This window comes from Lithobates pipiens, unplaced genomic scaffold (genome assembly GCF_037356315.1).
Source record: "Lithobates pipiens isolate NorthernLeopardFrog02 unplaced genomic scaffold, aLitPip1_a1.2 Scaffold_22, whole genome shotgun sequence".
Taxonomy (NCBI): Eukaryota; Metazoa; Chordata; class Amphibia; order Anura; family Ranidae; genus Lithobates; species Lithobates pipiens.
The window spans coordinates 253,141,315-253,159,168 of record NW_027507784.1 but is presented as its reverse complement, the minus strand read 5'-3'; the positions used below and the strand labels follow the sequence as shown (position 1 = coordinate 253,159,168).

Here is a 17,854-nt window from a genome sequence, read left to right as displayed (position 1 = left end):
TCTCCTTCAGGATCTCTTGGTAGACAGCAGAATTCATAGTTCCTTTTATCACGGCAAGTCTTCCAGGTCCTGAAGCAGCAAAACAGCCCCAGACCATCACACTACCACCACCATATTTTACTGTTGGTATAATGTTCTTTTTATGAAATGCAGTGTTCCTTCTACGCCAGATATACTTGGACACACACCTTCCAAAGAGTTCCACTTTTGTCTCATCGGTCCACAGAATGTTGTCCCAAAAGTCTTGGGGATCATCAAGATGTGTTGTGGAGAAATTGAGACGAGCTTTGATGTTCTTTTTGCTCAGCAGTGGTTTTCTCCTTGGAACTCTGCCATGCAGGCCATTTTTGCCCAGTCTTTTCCTGATGGTGGAGGCATGAACGCTGACCTTAACTGAGGCAAGTGAGGCCTGCAGTTCCTTGGACGTTGTTGTGGGGTCTTTTGTGACCTCTTGGATGAGTCGTCGCTGCGCCCTAGGGGTAATTTTGGGACGGCCGGCCACTCCTGGGAAGGTTCACCACTGTTCCATGTCTTCGCCATTTGTGGATAATGGCTCTCACTGTGGTTCGCTGGATTCCCAAAGCTTTGGAAATGGCTTTATAACCCTTTCCAGACCGATAGATCTCAATTACTTTCTTTCTCAATTGTTCCTGAATTTCTTTGGGTCTCGGCATGATGTGTAGCTTTTAAGGATCTTCTGGTGGACCTTACTGTGTCAAGCAGCTCCTATTTAAGTGATGCCTTGATTGTGAACAGGTGTGGCAATAATCAGGCCTGGGTGTGGCTAGAGAAATTGAACTCAGGTGTGGACAACCACAGTTATAGTATGTTTTAACAAGGGGGGCAATCACTTTTTCACACAGGGCCATGATGGTTTGGATTTTTTTTCACCTTTAATAATAAACACCTTCATTTACAAATTGCATTTTGTGTTTACTTGTGTTGTCCTTGACTATTGTTTAAATTGGTTTGATATTCCGAAACACTTAAGTGTGACAAACATGCAAAGGAACAGGAAATGAGGAAGGGGGCAAACACTTTTTCACACCACTGTATGTTGTGTTTTCCCCTTTGATGTTCTGTTGAAAGGTTAAATAGAAAAATGGAAAAATTGATTTTTCAGGCACAAATTATAGAAAAAATATGTAAACTTTATTATACACATAATACAGAAAAAGACATTTAAAATATTGCAATGCACCAGCCATGAGTTGGTGTGGCTTAGATATATCTATGATATATTTATTATTTGGACTGGTTCACAACAGGCTCTAGACACCTTTGTTGACCTCCTTAACAACAATACATACAATCTGAAATTTACTGTAAACAGCGATTCATGCAAGATTTAATTTCTTGATCTTTCAATTTATAAGGACCAAGACAACTGCCTGGCCACCACATTATACCGTAAGGAAACAGCTGGAAACACCCTCCTGCACGCCTCTAGCGCCCACTCTACCACACTTCTCTGTAGTATCTCCTACGCTCAATACATTAGACACAGAAGGAATTGCACACGTGACAGCGATTTCAAATACCACGCAGATCTTCTAAGGGGATGACTCCTTCAACGTGGGTATTCAAAGTCACTCTTAGGTAAAGCCTTTAACAAGGCATACCAACAATCTAGGAACACACTACTTTACAAAACCAAAATGAAACTAGAAGGCCATTCCATGGTAAAATTTATTACGCAATACTCTCACCAACAACATCAATTAAGAAATGTATTGGCCAAACACTGGTATATCCTATATGAGGACCCCACTCTGAACAAATATATCAGCGATCGCCCTGAGATTGTGTTTAAAATGGCAGCGTTTTTATGTGAAAGACTCACCAAAAGTCACTATGTCCCTTCTCATGGACAAACTGCTGAGGAACAGGGAATTTACAAATGTGGTCACTGTGTCTACTGCCCTTGGGTTTCCGCAAGTCATAGATTTAGACTACCCAATGGGAACTCTTCTACCCACATTTTTAGGGCTGATTGTAGTACCCAGGGGGTGGTCTATCTCATGACCCACAAGTGTGGAGTATTCTATATTGGAAAGACTATTCGCCAACTACATAAGAGAATTAATGACCATATTTACTCTTCAATTAATGGTAGGATGTTAAGTCCCATAAGTAGAAACCTTGACCTCTATCACAGATTCGACACTTCTGTTGCCACCTTCATAATATTGGCAGTGATATTGCAAGATCCGAGGGGGGGTGATTGGCACAGGAGAATACTCCAGAACGAAACTAAATGGATAGAACGCCTTAACGCCACACATTGGCCAGGCATTAATGAACTACAATCTTATAAATCATTTTTGTAAAATTACTATTAGTTTATATTTTTATAGAATTTTTCTTTTTCTCCCCTTTTTTTAGCTATATATATGATATCTTCTATCCTGTTTTTTGCTGCCGTATCTCTGTGTCCCTTCCCCTCTCTCCCCAATAAGTGATATATGCCTGTTACTGTCTGGGTTTATTTGCCCAATAATCCAATAATCTTTTGATATTCCTTTTTTGTTCATATATTTTTATTCACTGCCCAAAATGTCATTTCATATATTATAACAATTGTTATTGTTAACGGTGTATTGTATTTTTACAAATTTTGTTTTATTTTTCATAGGTTCTACCTGTTTCAATTTTTTTACAAAGGCTTTTTGTCTCTGGCCTGCAGTGGATACTTTAATGGCATCATTTGGTTGGCTTATGTGGCGTGTTGTTGCTGCGGGTTACATGTGCGGATGGACAGACGCAGTCCGTCCCCTTGTGGGAATGACATATGCGGCATTGTGGTCCGTGCCTGACATTCTCCCCCGTGGTTTTTCTCTCCCCTCTCTTTTGGCCGTCTTACTATCCACTGTTTAGGCTTCATTAATCTGCCCCATGCAACGCGGACTGCGCATGCATGGCCGTTGCGGGGTGCGTGCGCACCTTTTTCCGGCAGAGTCAGGTGATGTGGAAGCCCCGCCACACACCTGATTGGGATGTGCATATAGGGCTGGACATCCAGCCTTATATCACGGCAGCCCTTCCATACGCTTGTCCGTCCGTTTATCTATTTACCCACCACTATTACATATATCATGGTAAGGTACTTCTTTTTTTTTCACTGAATATTCACTGAATATTCTGGGGCATCCCATAATTCCCCATTTACCATCCAAGTTTAATCCCTCAAATAAAAAACAAAAACAAAGCTTAGGGACTGTTCTATGTCTCTGAGTGACTGAGATGGATGTCTGGCTGGCAGGGGACAGATGATTCACTACATTCCGCAACCCCTATGGGGGCATGGCTACACAAAAAACGGAGGCCATGGCCATTGAACTGTGGTAAGCATCTGTGAAGGGGGAGGCTGATTAGGTTATGTCAGGGCAAAAAGGGCTCTTGGACAGTTTCCTGGCTTGGAACCCCCCTTAACAAAAAGTCATGAGTTCATTATTTTTACAAAATGAAGAACCTGCAGAAATGATACATATTTTGTACACGGAGCTTGAATTTATATGGTAGACACTGTTAGGTGCAAATGCTGTCAACTTGCCTTTGTGTCTACTACACTAGCAGACAGGGATGAGGTTGGAGTTTGTCGTTACTATGGGTTTGGGGTGAAAAGTTTTGTGCCAACTTGTCCCGGAGATTTTTTTTTTTAAAACATAATGGACTGCTTGTCTTTTTAACCATTAGCAGCAGGCTTAGAAGGGCCAATCATGGGGTTTTTGGATATACCAACTCCCTCACTATAAAAGGGCATCTTTGCTGCTTTTTTTTTGTGTTCCTATCATTGGAGACTTTTTTGTCTTTAATCGTATTTTGTAAATGATATGAGATCAGTAGTCACTTTTCGCTTCTGTCCTGAATTTGTTTTTACTACTGCAAGGCTTCTTTTTAAAATGGTATTTTGGGGATATATTTTTTGTATTGTCAAGTTCCTGATTAATTTCCTGATTAAAACTGTCCCACTACTGCGTCCATTTTGCACTACTGTATCCTCTATTGCCTTCTCATTTTTTATAGTAAAGCCTCATCCTGTGTTCTTTGTTTCTAGTAAATGTAGTAATAAATATAAATGCAGGGCTAAATGTGATAATTCAAATAAATAACATAATTTCATAAACACATTATCAACAAAATAATAAATAGTGCAAAATAACACAATTATTTGGTTGATAATGATATTACTGTGTTTTTGCATTTTTTTTAATTCACATTTTAATATTCATTATTATAAAACATTATTTGTTTGAGTTATTACATTTGGCACTGCAATTATATGTAATAGTTATCAGAGACACACATACAGTATAGCAGTCTTTTTTGCTAGTGCAGACATTTCTTCCTTTTGTGATTCTCTAGAATGTACTAAAATGTAAGCAGCCAATTTTTCTCTACCTGTACTCTTTATTTTAATTTTTTTATTTTTCTATTACGTTCGGGCCAATTCTGTCTTATTAAAAATTTCCCTGTAACCAATTTTACACTGCTGTATCATCTGTGGTCTATTAATTCTTAATGAGAGTCTGAAAGAAATTGGACAGTGGCAGGACAATATTGCTTTAATGAGCAAAAGGACAGCCTTAGCTAAACTACCGACCAGTTTCTATCTGCTGGCCAAAGGGGGCCTATTACTGCTTCGTGAAAAAGTAAGTGTTGCTGCTTAAAGTAAGTTTTCACTAAGTGAGTACTAAGAGGCACTGTGAATACTGAGGGAGCACTGTGAGTACTGAGGAGCTGGGGGTACAGCCTCTCAAATACTTTTTCCTCTACCCTGCATTCTAACTGTAACACTGCCTCCTCGCCTTTTGCCAAATGCTCTCTGAAGAGCAATCTGATTATGGATTGCTCTTTGAAGAACACAGCAAGTGTAAACAAGCCCAGGGCTGGACTGGGACAAAAATGTGTCCCTGGACTCCATCCAGACCGGCCCAGAACACATCAGGGTACGGTACATCAGGGCACAGCACATCAGGGTACAAAACATCAGGGTACAACACACCAGGCCACATCAGGGTACAGAGTCCAGCACATCAGCGTACAGGGCACATCAGGGCACAACACATCAGGATACAGGACATCAGGGCAGTATTTCTCAACTCCAGTCCTCAAGGCGCCCCAACAGGTCATGTTTTCAGGATTTCCCTCAGATGAAATGGCTGTTGTAATTACTATGGCAGTGAAACTGATCAAATCACCTGTGCAAAATAATGGAAAGCCTGAAAACCTGTTGGGGCGTCTTGTGGACTGGAGTTGAGAAACACTGCATCAGGGTACAGAGCCCAGCACATCAGGGTACAGAGCCCAGCACATCAGGGTACAGCACATTAGGGTACAGGTCATCAGGGCACAGGGCATATCAGGTCATGGGGCCCATCAGGGCATAGGACATCGGGGCACATTGGGGCACGGGGCACATCAGGGCATGAGGCACATCAGGCCACATGGCACATCAGGGCACATAGAACATCAGGGCAGGGGGCATATGGTACATAGCACATCAGGGCACGGGGCACATCAGGGCATGGGGCACATGGCACATCAGGGCACATCAGGGCTCGGGGCACATCAGGGCACATGGCACATTATGGGGCACACGGCACAACAGGGCATGGGGCACATCAGGCTGCATGGCACATCAGGGCACATAGCACATCAGGGCAAATGGCACATCAGGGCAAATGGCACATCAGGGCACATGGCACATGAGGGCTCGGGGCACATCAGGGCACATGGCACATTATGGGGCACATCAGGGCACATAGCACATCAGGGCATAGGACATTGTGGCACAGAACACATCAGGTCACGGGGCCCATCGGGGCATAGGGCACGGGGCACATCAGGGCATGGGGCATATCAGGCCACATGGCACATCAGGGCACATAGCACATTAGGGCACATCAGGGCACATTATGGCACATAGCACATCAGGGTACAATATGGCACATGGCACATCAGGGCACATTATGGGGCACATAGCATGTCAGGGCACGGGGCACATGATGGGGCACATTATAGGGCACAGCTGTTCGCTCCCCGACGGCCCCTTCTCTCTTCTTGTCTATCCCCACTGGCTTGTAAGATCATCTGGCATCCCATGATATGCCCCCTGATGTGCCCTATAATGTGCTTCCTGTGCTACTCTGCATGCATCTCGATCTACCCGTCAGGCACCAGCTGTTGGCTGTTGACGGGTAGATCACCGTGCACCGAAAATGCGCCTGAAACCGGCTCACACTGGCCATCCCTGAACAAGCCTGAAAACAGCCTTTTTTTTCCAAACTGAAAATAATACAATTGGAGTGCTACTCCTGAAAGTAAGCCAAGTTAATTCTAAAAGTAAAAATCAATTGCACATCCCAAATGTGCTGCCAGTGCATGCCGTCACTGAAAAAAAAATTGTACTGCTATGTAAAACCATGTACAGATCGAAGGCACCCCCCCCCCCTAAGCATGTTATTTAAATGCCTATTACCCCTAAAAAATAGCTAAACTCTTGACAAATCAAACCCAGAGAGATTTGCTACTCCGTACTAGCAGATAAATGAAAGAAAGAACTGTCATGATTAGAGGGAATTATTACCATAATTTTTGGTTTAGGCTGCTTGGGTAAACACAATTATCTGAAAAACGGTCCTGTAAATATACAACAGTTAAGATACACATTATATAATGCAAATATTCATAATTGAAATGAAAAGCTCAGGCATAATAAATAACAAAGAACAACTCACAGCAAAAACAGATATTAAGAACTCACTTTTTTTGCTTAGAATAAAGATCAGGATTCTCGTGGCGTAACATCATCTTTCACAGTATACAGAAAGAATTGTGATAAATTTACTGTTTATTTTATTTTTTTAATTAATTCAAGTATATTTTTTCCCCAAAAAATTGCGTTTGAAAGAACCACCATTTTATTCTCTAGGATTTCTGCTAAAACAATATATATAATGTTTGGGGGTCCTAAGTAATTTTCTAGCGGAAAATACAGATTCTAACTTGTAAGCAACTAAGTGTCAGAAAAAGGCTTAGTCTTTAACAGCTTCCTAACAGCCGTGCTCTGATGTAGGTCGGCAGAATGGCATGGGTGCGCAATAGGGCGTACCCATATGTCCCTTCGTAATCCTGAGCTAGCAGGCACGTACACGCCGGCGGCGTGCCGTGGGAGCGTGCTCGTGGTTGGTGCGGATTCGATGTCTCGGTGGCCCGCAATCGCGTCGAGGAGAGGTAGAATGGGGAAATGCCTATGTAAACAAGACATTTCCTTGTTCTGTATAGTGGCATGACAGAGATCTACTGCTCCCTGTTATCAGGAGCAGTGATCTCTGTAATGTCATAGGTAGCCCATACCCCCTAGAGTTAGAACACGCTGAGGGAACACAGTTAACTCCTTGATCGCCCCTTAGTGTTTAACCCCTTCCCTGCCAGTGACATCAATACAGTAACCAGTGGCTATTTTTAGCTTTGATCACTGTATAAATGTCAGTGGTCCCAAAATAGTGTCAAAAGTGTCTGATCTGTCCGCCGCAATGTTGCAGTCCTGATAAAAATCGCAGCTCACCACCATTACTAATAAAAAATAATAATAATAAAAATGCCATAAATCTATACCCTATTTGTAGATGCTATAACTTTTGCACGAACCAATCGATATACACTTATTGCGGGTTTTTTTAACAAAAATATGTAGAAGAATACAAATCGGCCTAAACTGAGAAAGAATTTTTTTTTTATATATATTTTTGGGGATATTTATTATAGCAAAAAGTAAAAAATATTGCTTTTGTTTTCAAAATTGTCAGTCTTTTTTTGTTTATAGCACAAATAATAAAAACCGCAAAGGTGATCAAATAACACCAAAAGAGAGCTCTATTTGTATGAAAAAAAAGACGTCAATTTTGTTTAGGTACAGAGTCGCACGATCGCGCAATTGTCAGTTAAAACGAAGCAGTGCCAAATCGCAAAAAATGCTCTGGTCATTAAGGGGTTAAAATCTTCCAAGGCTGAAGTGGTTAAAGAAGAACTGCAGTCTGCTCACATAATTTGTAATAAAAAGATCTTTGCCATTCGGAAGCTTCCCCCCATCCACTTTGTATATTCATTCATGTATACTGTGATACTGTACTTGCCAAATATGCTGCAGAAGTCTCCCTCCACTAAGTCTGGGTGCAATCATTTTAAATGTGGGCCACTGAAGCTACTGCCTGTTCACACCCTGGATTTACATAGACACACCTCCAGCTCTGTAGCTTTCATTGGCCCTCTTATGACTCATCCCCCTCCCTTCCTGGCAAACTCTCACAAGAGTGAGAGAGAGAAAGAGCTGTGCATGATGTCATAAGCCCAGGCTTTTTTCCAAACAAGAAACAGGAAGCGGGCTGTATAAGGTATTTACTGGCAGAAAAAAAAACGTTTTACTATCCAAAGTTAAAACAACAAGGGCAGAATATTTAATAGATGGAAAGATGAAAAAAATGACTGAAGTTCCGCTTTAAGTGGTTAAACTGACCTCATTTACAGACTGAAGTTTATCCCCTTTTATCTAAAAGAACAAAATATTACAATGTTTTTCTTTATCTCCCAGAGCTGAGGAATGTTGATAAACATTTGCCGACTTTTTTTTTACAGCTCTGAGCAGAGAACGGCTCTGCACTTGTTACATAGAATCGTGGAAATGCCCGATTAAGATCGTGAGGGGGGTTGAATTGAGATTGTGATTTTTTTAGCGATTAATCGTGAAGCTCTACTCCATATTAGGGATAACTAAATTCTGACTGGCTACCAAAGGTAATTATTAGCCATAGCTTTTTGAACTGTTATCTAAGAAGCGCAACAATGCCAATGATATTTAGATGGTGCTATCATGAAAGCGGGTTGTATACCCGCACAAACAAATATATATTTAAAACAAAAAAAACCTGTAAAGTAAAAGCATAATGAGCTAGTATGCACTGCATACTAGCTCATTATGAAATACTTACCTTAGAACGTGGCGTCGGCATCTGTTCCTGGTCACCGCCAAGGGAGCTGACATGTTACCCATGGCGTGTTTTCCGGGTCCGTGGCTCTGCCACTGTGAGTAGCCAGAACCGCGATGATATCACTCCTGAGTATGTGCGTGGGAGTCTTCTTTCCGGCAAGGTCCGGCAGCATCTGCTGGACCTTCAGCCGGATCTTCACAGGGCATGCGCCGCTGACGTCAGCGGCTACATGCAAAGTGAATATCTCCTAAACCATACAAGTTTAGGAGATATTAATTTTACCTACAGGTAAGCCTTATTATAGGCTTACCTGTAAATAAAAATGTAAAAAAAAGGGTATACAACCACTTAAATGTCAAATAAGTAATTCTACTTTATACCGCCAGAAGCATGTAAGACGCATTATATGCCCTTGTACACACGGTCGGAGAATCCGTCGGAATGTGTCCTATCGGACCGTGTCGTCAGATAATCCGACTGTGTGTGGTATGCATCGGACTGATTCCGTCGGAATATCCGTCAAACCCAATTTTCCAACATGTTGGAAATATTTCCCGACCAACTGGGCTGATCGGACATACTCCGATCTTGTGTAGAGAATTTTGATCGGACCAAGTGCCACGCATGCTCAGATCAAATTCCTACATCAAAGCTATTGGCTACTAGCCTGAATGTAGTCCCATCGTAACGAAATTACGTCATCACGTTCTGAAAGATCGGATTTTTTCGCCAACTTTGTCCGACCGTGAAACAGTTTCGGACAAGATCCGACGGGCAAAATCCGACGGATTTGGTTGTGGAAATCTCCGACCGTGTGTACAGGGGCTATGAAGGTCTGATGTTAGAAAAAGATCTGAATCTAAAACATCTTACTTTATGTTTTGGACTTATGATATGGTTTAGGCAACTTCTGACATCATAGAAACTGTATAGCTTTGAATAAACTTACAGGCATGGTTAAAGCTGACATATTCTTTTTTATTTTTCTTTGCACTTTTATCCTTCTCTCTTGTTTTACTTCCATTCTGTCCTTTTTATTTGCTTCAGTCTTTCCTATGTAACGCCGAAGAGCAGCCTCCATCCGCTTGTCCAAAAAATGATTCTTGACTCCTTGACTTTGATGTACCATATGATTACCTGCCTGCTGAATATTGCAAGAAAATACAGTTAGCTGTTAAACAGTAAACAAAAAGCTGTTACTTTTTTGTAAGGTGATGGTTTATGCGTGGTATGAGGAGTATTTTCCTCTCCCCTTCCTACCATGAGGCAGCCCTGAATTGTGAGCAGATGTGTCATATGGGGTTTGGGGGAAGTCTATCTGGTTTATACTGGGATTTTTTTTTCACTCTGGCAGCCAAATCGGGTGCTGACTGAACAAAGGGCCAAAGGGTGGTGAATAGGTGAATATAAAAAGTTAAACATTTGGTGCCAGTTACAGATGGAACCTGTTGCTTTGTCCTGCATGGGCAAAACACAGGTGTAAGAAATCTATTATTAATTACATACGCACAAAAATAAACATACATATTAGTAAATTATAATATAGTTGCTCCTCAGCACAAAAAAAATTTACAACAAATATCTTGGATAAAGTACATAAAAAGAGCAAGAGTATTGGGACTTTAGATGAGGCATGTCATTATAAATGATGATACATAAAATAAACATAAAATTATTGTTATTATTATTGTTATTAGATTATTATTATAGTTTGTTAAAACCATCACATTTGCATTCCATAATTTTTAAAAGAACATGTTAAATAAATGAATAATTGAATAATGTAATCAAGAGACTAGCATATTAAAATACAAATAATTAAGGGACATGATTAATACAGTGAATGCAAGCTGGGTAATAGCGATCATCAATAGACATCATTGGCAAAATATATTTCAGGGATTATTCATACATCAGTTGTCAAATGTACAGACAAACATTATATAATGCGTACTGTTGAACCAGACTTGTCTTGGCACCCTTGTTGAAAGCGCTATGCGTTTCGTGACATTACAGTCACTCATCAGGAGTATGATGAAAAATGTTACTGTAAAATGGATAGATAAAATATCTATTAGTATAAGTGCCCAACTATGTGTTCCCACAAAGGAGCTACCATTAATGTAAAGTGATTTGTGTATTAAGTGAAAACAAATTCTAATAAAGTATGTTCCCAGTGTGCCACATCCCGTGAGGATAAATAAAAAGGGAAACACCCCTAGGGGTAGGACTTTAAAGGCACTACCAAAAAACAATGAATTATAGGAAAATATATTTATTACAAAAATAGTATAAACAAGGTACAGAATATGGTCATGAATGCTGAAAAATTACGGTATACAACAATACGTGTGCACATCCCGCCGACACGGAAGTGTCTTCCAGGAGGCCGGGAAAGCAGTCGCCAAGGAGACAAAGGGGGAGTGGCAGGTAGAATCTGTCAGAAGACAGGCGACTACCGCAAAGCATCCTAAAGAGGAGAGTCTTACCCGTTCTGGGCATACGGGGCTATTTCCAATAAAAAAGCTATATTCAAAATAGGAAATTTAGAAAAAATCCAAAAATGAAAAATAAAAACTGAATCGATGTAAAGCTTGTATTTATAGGGTCTGAGTGTATTAGCTTAAAAAAACAGGTTGCGGCCAGGAAAACGAGCGCCCCATTTGGCAAAATGTACATCAAAGACATGCAGCATGTCGCATCACTCCGCAGTGTGTGCGTATGACGTAATTTTGTCCACGCACGGTATGGAAGTGCGGCGCAAGCTTGACTCGGGGGGCCTTTGAGGAGTCCTCCTTCAATTCTGGCCACACACAGCTGTCACCCATTTGGTGGACAGGGCGACTGAGGTGTGCGGGTCTATATATATATCCGGCCCCATTTCCACGGCGTCATGGACACCGAAAGGAACAGCCTGGGATATCCACTGTAGACTTCAGTCTACTAGCAGTAAGTACTCTGTTTCTGCAATGAAGCACACGTTTTTACCAAGCGCTGCTCTCATTCAACACAGGGGCTATCTACTCTATGTTCTCTGCCCACAGCAGCGATACTTACAATATATGTTTTCTGGATTTTTTTTCAGCATCTCCAACATTCCAGTCCTCTCAGGCTCTGACACCGTGTATGTTTTTTGGCTGTTGTTCCTATTACAGGTATGTTTTTGCCAGAAAGCAATTTTTTGTCTGCAGGACTATTTTTATATTGCAGATATATATCTATATACCTACATACATTTTGTACTTCTTTTCTAGGACTCCCTTTAATAGGACTCAGTATCCGGGCAATTTACTAAAACAGGAACCCCTACACACAACCTCAAACACCCTCTTTTTATTGAGGGCGGTGGTGGGGTGCAGTCCCTGCATTTTTTGCATCTGTGCATATCAAGACGCGACCATCATAGATGTCTATTTACAAGCAGTCACAATGCGGGCAGGGCTGCTGACGACCCCATGTGGCAATGTTTTAAAATATGAACATTGATTTTTCATGTATATACAACTGAACTAGTTGTGAGTTGCCAATTATATTTGGCTTTTACATGTTTGTATGTTATTAGATTGATGTTTTAATTTACTGTTGACTGTCTACTTTTGGATTTCATAGACTACATATATCCTGTTAAACCCCTGATGAAGGAGACAACAATCAGCTCTGAAACACGTCGGGTATAGGATATTGTATCTCCATTGTTGTATACCTTGATTTTTCAGTATTCATGACCATGTTCAGTACCTTGTTTATACTATTTTTGTAATAAATATATCTTCATATAATTCATTGTTTTTTGGTAGTGCCTTTAAAGTCCCACCCATAGGGGCTTTTCTCTTTTTCCTTGTGTATTAAGTGCGGCCACAAAAAACAAATGGGTGCAAACCAGTTTTGGGACTGTTACGATACACTCCGGTAGGAGTGCTCAATTACTAAAAAAACTAAAACAAATCCACTGTGTGTGGTCAGAGCCATTGAGTGACCCCCAGTTACCTGAAGTATATGATTGCGTGAAGAACAACATGTAAGGAGTTCTTGCCTGGTCACAATTGATGTATGAGTAATCCCTGAAATATATTTTGCAAATGATGTCTATTGATGATTGTTATTACCCATCTTGCACTCACTGTATTAATCATGTCCCTTGATTATTTGTATTTTAACCACTTTAGGACCGCCGCATGTAATTATACGTTGGCACAATGGCACGGACAGGCACAAGCACGTAGCCGTACGTTCCTGCCTTCCAGCGGGTGGGGGGTCTGATCGGACCCCCTCCCACTGGCTGCAGCGATCTGGGATGAGGGGATGGCCGTTGTTTTCTGGCCATCCCCTCTCGATCGCTCCTGGCGAATGAGAAGCTTCCCCTGCCTGTGTAGTGTAAACACAGGCAGGAGGAACTGATGTCACTCTCCTCGGGGCAGTCTTTTTGACCAGACGGCGAGGAGAGAAAACATCATAGTAAGTGCACCAATACTACACTGACATGTAGGTACACATAGGCACACTTTAACCCCCAGTCACCCCCTGATCACCCCCCCCCCCCCAGTCACAGTGTCACTGATTGCAGTGATCATTTATTTACTGATCACTGCATTTAGTGTCAGTTGTGACTGTAAAAAGTGTCAGGGCAGTTAGTGTTAGGTCCAGGATAGCCCCCTACCCCCCAATAAAGGTTTAACCCCTTGATTGCCCCCCCAGGTATCCCTTTCACCCCCTTTTGCCAGTGTCACTAAGCAATCGTTTTTCTGATCACTGCCTTAGTGTCACTGGTTCCGCTAGGTAGCTAGTTATTTTTTATGTTCACCGCCAGGTTTTTATAGCGTTAGGTACCCCCATATACTACCTAATAAAGGTTTTAACCCCCTAATTGCCCCTAGAGTTAACGTTTCACCAGCGATCACCAGCGATCACCAGTTAACCCTTTCACCAGCGATCACCGTATAAGTGTCACTGGTGACGCTGGTTAGCCAGTTAGTTATTTAGGTTCCCCGTCAGGTTTTTATATAGCGTCCGGGACCCCCATATACTACCTAATAAGGGTTTTAACCCCCTGATTGCCCCTAGTTAACCATTTCACCAGTGATCACTGTATAAGTGTTACGGGTGATGCTGGTTAGTTAGTTTGCTTTTTATAGCATCAGGGCACCCACCATTTATTACCCAATAAAGGTTTAACCCCCTGATCACCCGGCGGGTGATATCAATTAGGTTTTAGGGTCAGATAGGGTCTGTGTCGCCCCAGGCAGCGCTAGGTTAGTGCCAGTACCGCTAACACTCACGCACAAAGCAAAAACCTCCCCTAGTGGTATAGTATCTGAACAGATCAATATCTGATCTGATCAGATCTATACTAGCGTCCCCAGCAGTTTAGGGTTCCAAAAAAACGCATTGTTAGCGGGATCAGCCCAGATACCTGCTAGCACCTGCGTTTTACCCCTCCACCCAGCCAAACCAAGTGCAGTATCGATCGATCACTGTCACTTACAAAACACTAAACACATAACTGCAGCGTTCGCAGAGTCAGACCTGATCCCTGCGATCGCTAACAGTTTTTTTTGGTAGCGTTTTATATTTAAATCCTGAAGGCGGTGCTTGGTTTTCGGGGTCCCGTACGTGGCTAGGCCTAGGCTCCCAAAAAGTCCCCCACATGTGGTATCCCCGTACTCAGGAGAAGCAGCAGAATGTATTTTGGGGTATAATTTCACATATGCCCATAGCATGTGTGAGCAATATATCATTTAGTGACAACTTTGTGCAAAAAAAAAAAAGTTTGTAATATTCCCGCAACTTGTGGCAAAATATAAAATATTTCATGGACTCAACATGCCTCTCAGTAAATAGCTTGGGGTATCTCCTTTCCAAAATGGGGTCATGGGAGGGGGGGGGGTTGTGTTATTTTGGCATTTTATGGCCTTCGAAACTGTTATTGAGGAGTGAAATCAAAAATTTGCACCCTTAGAAATCCTGAAGGCAGTGATTGGTTTTCGGGGTGCCGTACGCGGCTAGACTCCCAAAAAGTCCCACACATGTGGTATCCCCGTACTCAGGAGAAGCAGCAGAATATATTTTGGGGTGCAATTCCACTTATAACTATGGCATGTGTGAGCAATATATCATTTAGTGACAACTTTTTGTAAAAAAAAATTCTTTTTGTCATTATTCAATCACTTGGGACAAAAAAAAATATTCAATAGGCTCAACATGCCTCTCAGCAATTTCCTTGGGGTGTCTACTTTCCAAAATGGGGTCATGGGGGGGGGTATTTGTACTGCCCTGCCATTTTAGCACCTCAAGAAATGAGATAGGCAGTCATAAATTAAAAGATGTGTAAATTCCAGAAAATGTACTCTAGTTTGTAGACGCTATAATTTTTGCGCAAATCAATAAATATACGCTTATTGACATTTTTTTTTACTAAAGACATGTGACTGAATACATTTTGGCCTAAATGTATGACTAAAATTGAGTTTATTCGATTGTTCTTATAACAAAAAGTAGAAAATATCTTTTTCTTTCAAAATTTTCAGTCTTTTTCCATTTATATCGTAAAAAATAAAAATCGCAGAGGCTATCAAATACCATCAAAAGAAAGCTCTATTTGTGGGAAGAAAAGGACGCAAATTTCCCTTGGGTACAACATTGCATGACCGCGCATTTACCAGTTAAACAGTGCAGTGGCAAATTGTAAAAAGACCTCTGGTCCTCAGGCTGACAATTGGTCCGGGGCTTAAGTGGTTAATATGCTAGTCTCTTGATTACGTTATACAATTATTCATTAGAAGTGAAGGAAATTTAACTTTGTTCCACTATTGTGTCATACACATATAATTAACTGCATATATTCTTGATAACATTTGCCTACTGAAATCCCTACCTAGGTTCACATTAAAACAGAGAGATTTGATAATAAATTTGGAAATGTTTTGATGATTACAGTTCAAAATGTTCAGTACAAACATCATTTTTTGTTTTACTTACTTCATACAGTCTATATTTTTCATTTGTATCCTTTGGATGTAAAGATAAATCAAAACCAACTTCTTTTCTTTCTACATCAACATAATATTTTCTGTAAAAACCCAGTAAGCATTTATTAGCATTATAATCTAAAGTAGCTTTAAATAGAAGTTAGTTATTAAATAAAACAATTCTACCCAAACTATATTAAAAGGCCAGTTAACCCAAAATTGATATATGATATTTAGGTGTTTGATGGCAGATTCTCAGATCTGTTGGAGTGAATAATACAAAAAAGTGATTAGACGATTGTGATTACTTCATCCCTTCTACTGCCAAGTACTTCAGCTTTCAAATAAAGCTTTTTAGGTTGTGTTTTCCTTCTTCATTGTCCAAGTTAGGAGAGAATTCCGAAAAACTGTGTCTCGTGTACTCATTTTACACCCCTCAAATGTACTTCCAACACTCAAAATCATGTAGCCAGATTCAGTTGATTCAAAGTATCAAACCTGCAGTGCTTGAAGGCACTTTTTTTAATATGTTTGAACAGGAAAAAATTAGATCTTCATTTAAACAGTGCCTGCAGATAATTGTGTTATACAGTAAAAAAAACAACAACGAAGATTTGCCTTTGTAGTTCACTTCCACATGGGGCGGGCTCCATTGGAGTCAACCTACTCAGCGGGGAATAGGCCCACTGATCCCTGCTGAGAAGATGGATGACTGGTCTGTGTCTACTCCGCTTATGTAGAGTGGACATGGACACAGCCTGCTCTCCTTTATGGACGTGCGGATGTAAATGAACCACCTGCTTGTTTACACCTGACTACCATCCGATCTGATTCACCAGACAGATGGGGATAGGATTGGATCATTTGTCCATGTTGACGCCTGCCGCTCCATAGAGGAGACTGGAGGGTCCAATTGGGTCCATCTAAAAAACTGACAGGTGGACCTGTTCAGCTCTCCCATGTGAAAGGGGCTTTAATAATTTATTCAACAAAAATAATGATTGATGTAATGGTGAATTGTGGAAAAAAGAATGTACACTGTTGGTATCGGAAGCTGGTATTGCCCCCTTCATTAGAAAGGACTTCCTGTAGGCATTTTGCATTAATCCCTACCAGTCTTTGACACCTCTCCATACAAAATGTCTTTGATTGCAATGTGACTAAAGCCCCATACACACTATCAGTTTTTCTGCTGAGTTTTTCCTTCAGATTTACCAAAACCATATAATGTGAGGTCAAACCTTAGGAGTTTCAATTTGTATGCAATCAGGCCAGCCCTTGCACTACATGGTTTTGGTAAACCTGAAGGAAAAACTCTGCAGAAAAACTGATGGTGTGTATGGGGCTTTAGTATTTTATTGAATAACCTGCCTATTTCAAATACTTCCATAAAATTAGGTGGGTGTCAAATCAGAGACTTGACTGAGCCAGTCCTTGGTGGATTTTCTAGTGTGCTTTGGATCATTATGTTGAAAGATTCATTTTTGGTTCAAAAAGTAGAACTATAGGCAAAACTTTTTTCCACATTTTGGATAGAGTAAGGGAGGGTCATAACACCTGTCAGTTTATTTGTTGCCTTCTGTGTTTCCATGGGGAGATTTTCCTTTACTTCTTGCCACATAGCCAAAACAAGAAGTGAGACGAAAACCCTGAAAATCAGGGGAACCACTTGGGGACCCCCATATTACCAGTACTAGTGTCCCCAGTGGAAGATGGAAGAATCCCTCTATTACCTTTCTGGGGACAACCCAAAATTTGGGATTTTCTTTTCAATGATAATGGTAAACAGGACAAATAGAGAGGGTGAATCTCTCTAACAGACAACAATAGAAACTGATAGGGGATCTAATCCCTTTCCATGCTGTCCAAAAGAAAAAGAAAAAAGTTTTTTTCTTTAGT

The 17,854-nt window shown here is 40.9% G+C and overlaps 1 protein-coding gene across 2 annotated transcripts in view; it reads right to left on the bottom strand.

Annotated features, from left to right (window-relative positions):
• The window catches only part of LOC143924570 (uncharacterized), a 95,118-nt gene that overhangs the window by 57,896 nt on the left and 19,368 nt on the right, over nt 1–17,854 (bottom strand). For both annotated transcript variants that reach the window (XR_013261891.1, XM_077448947.1), the window contains exons 2-4: nt 15,966–16,056; nt 9,940–10,134; nt 6,590–6,642 (exon numbers count right to left, since the gene is read on the bottom strand). Coding sequence is in view for 1 of the 2 variants with exons in the window: in XM_077448947.1 (XP_077305073.1) it covers nt 6,590–6,642; nt 9,940–10,134; nt 15,966–16,056 (339 nt within the window). In the remaining variant the exon portion in view is untranslated. The remainder of the gene's footprint in view (nt 1–6,589; nt 6,643–9,939; nt 10,135–15,965; nt 16,057–17,854) is intronic.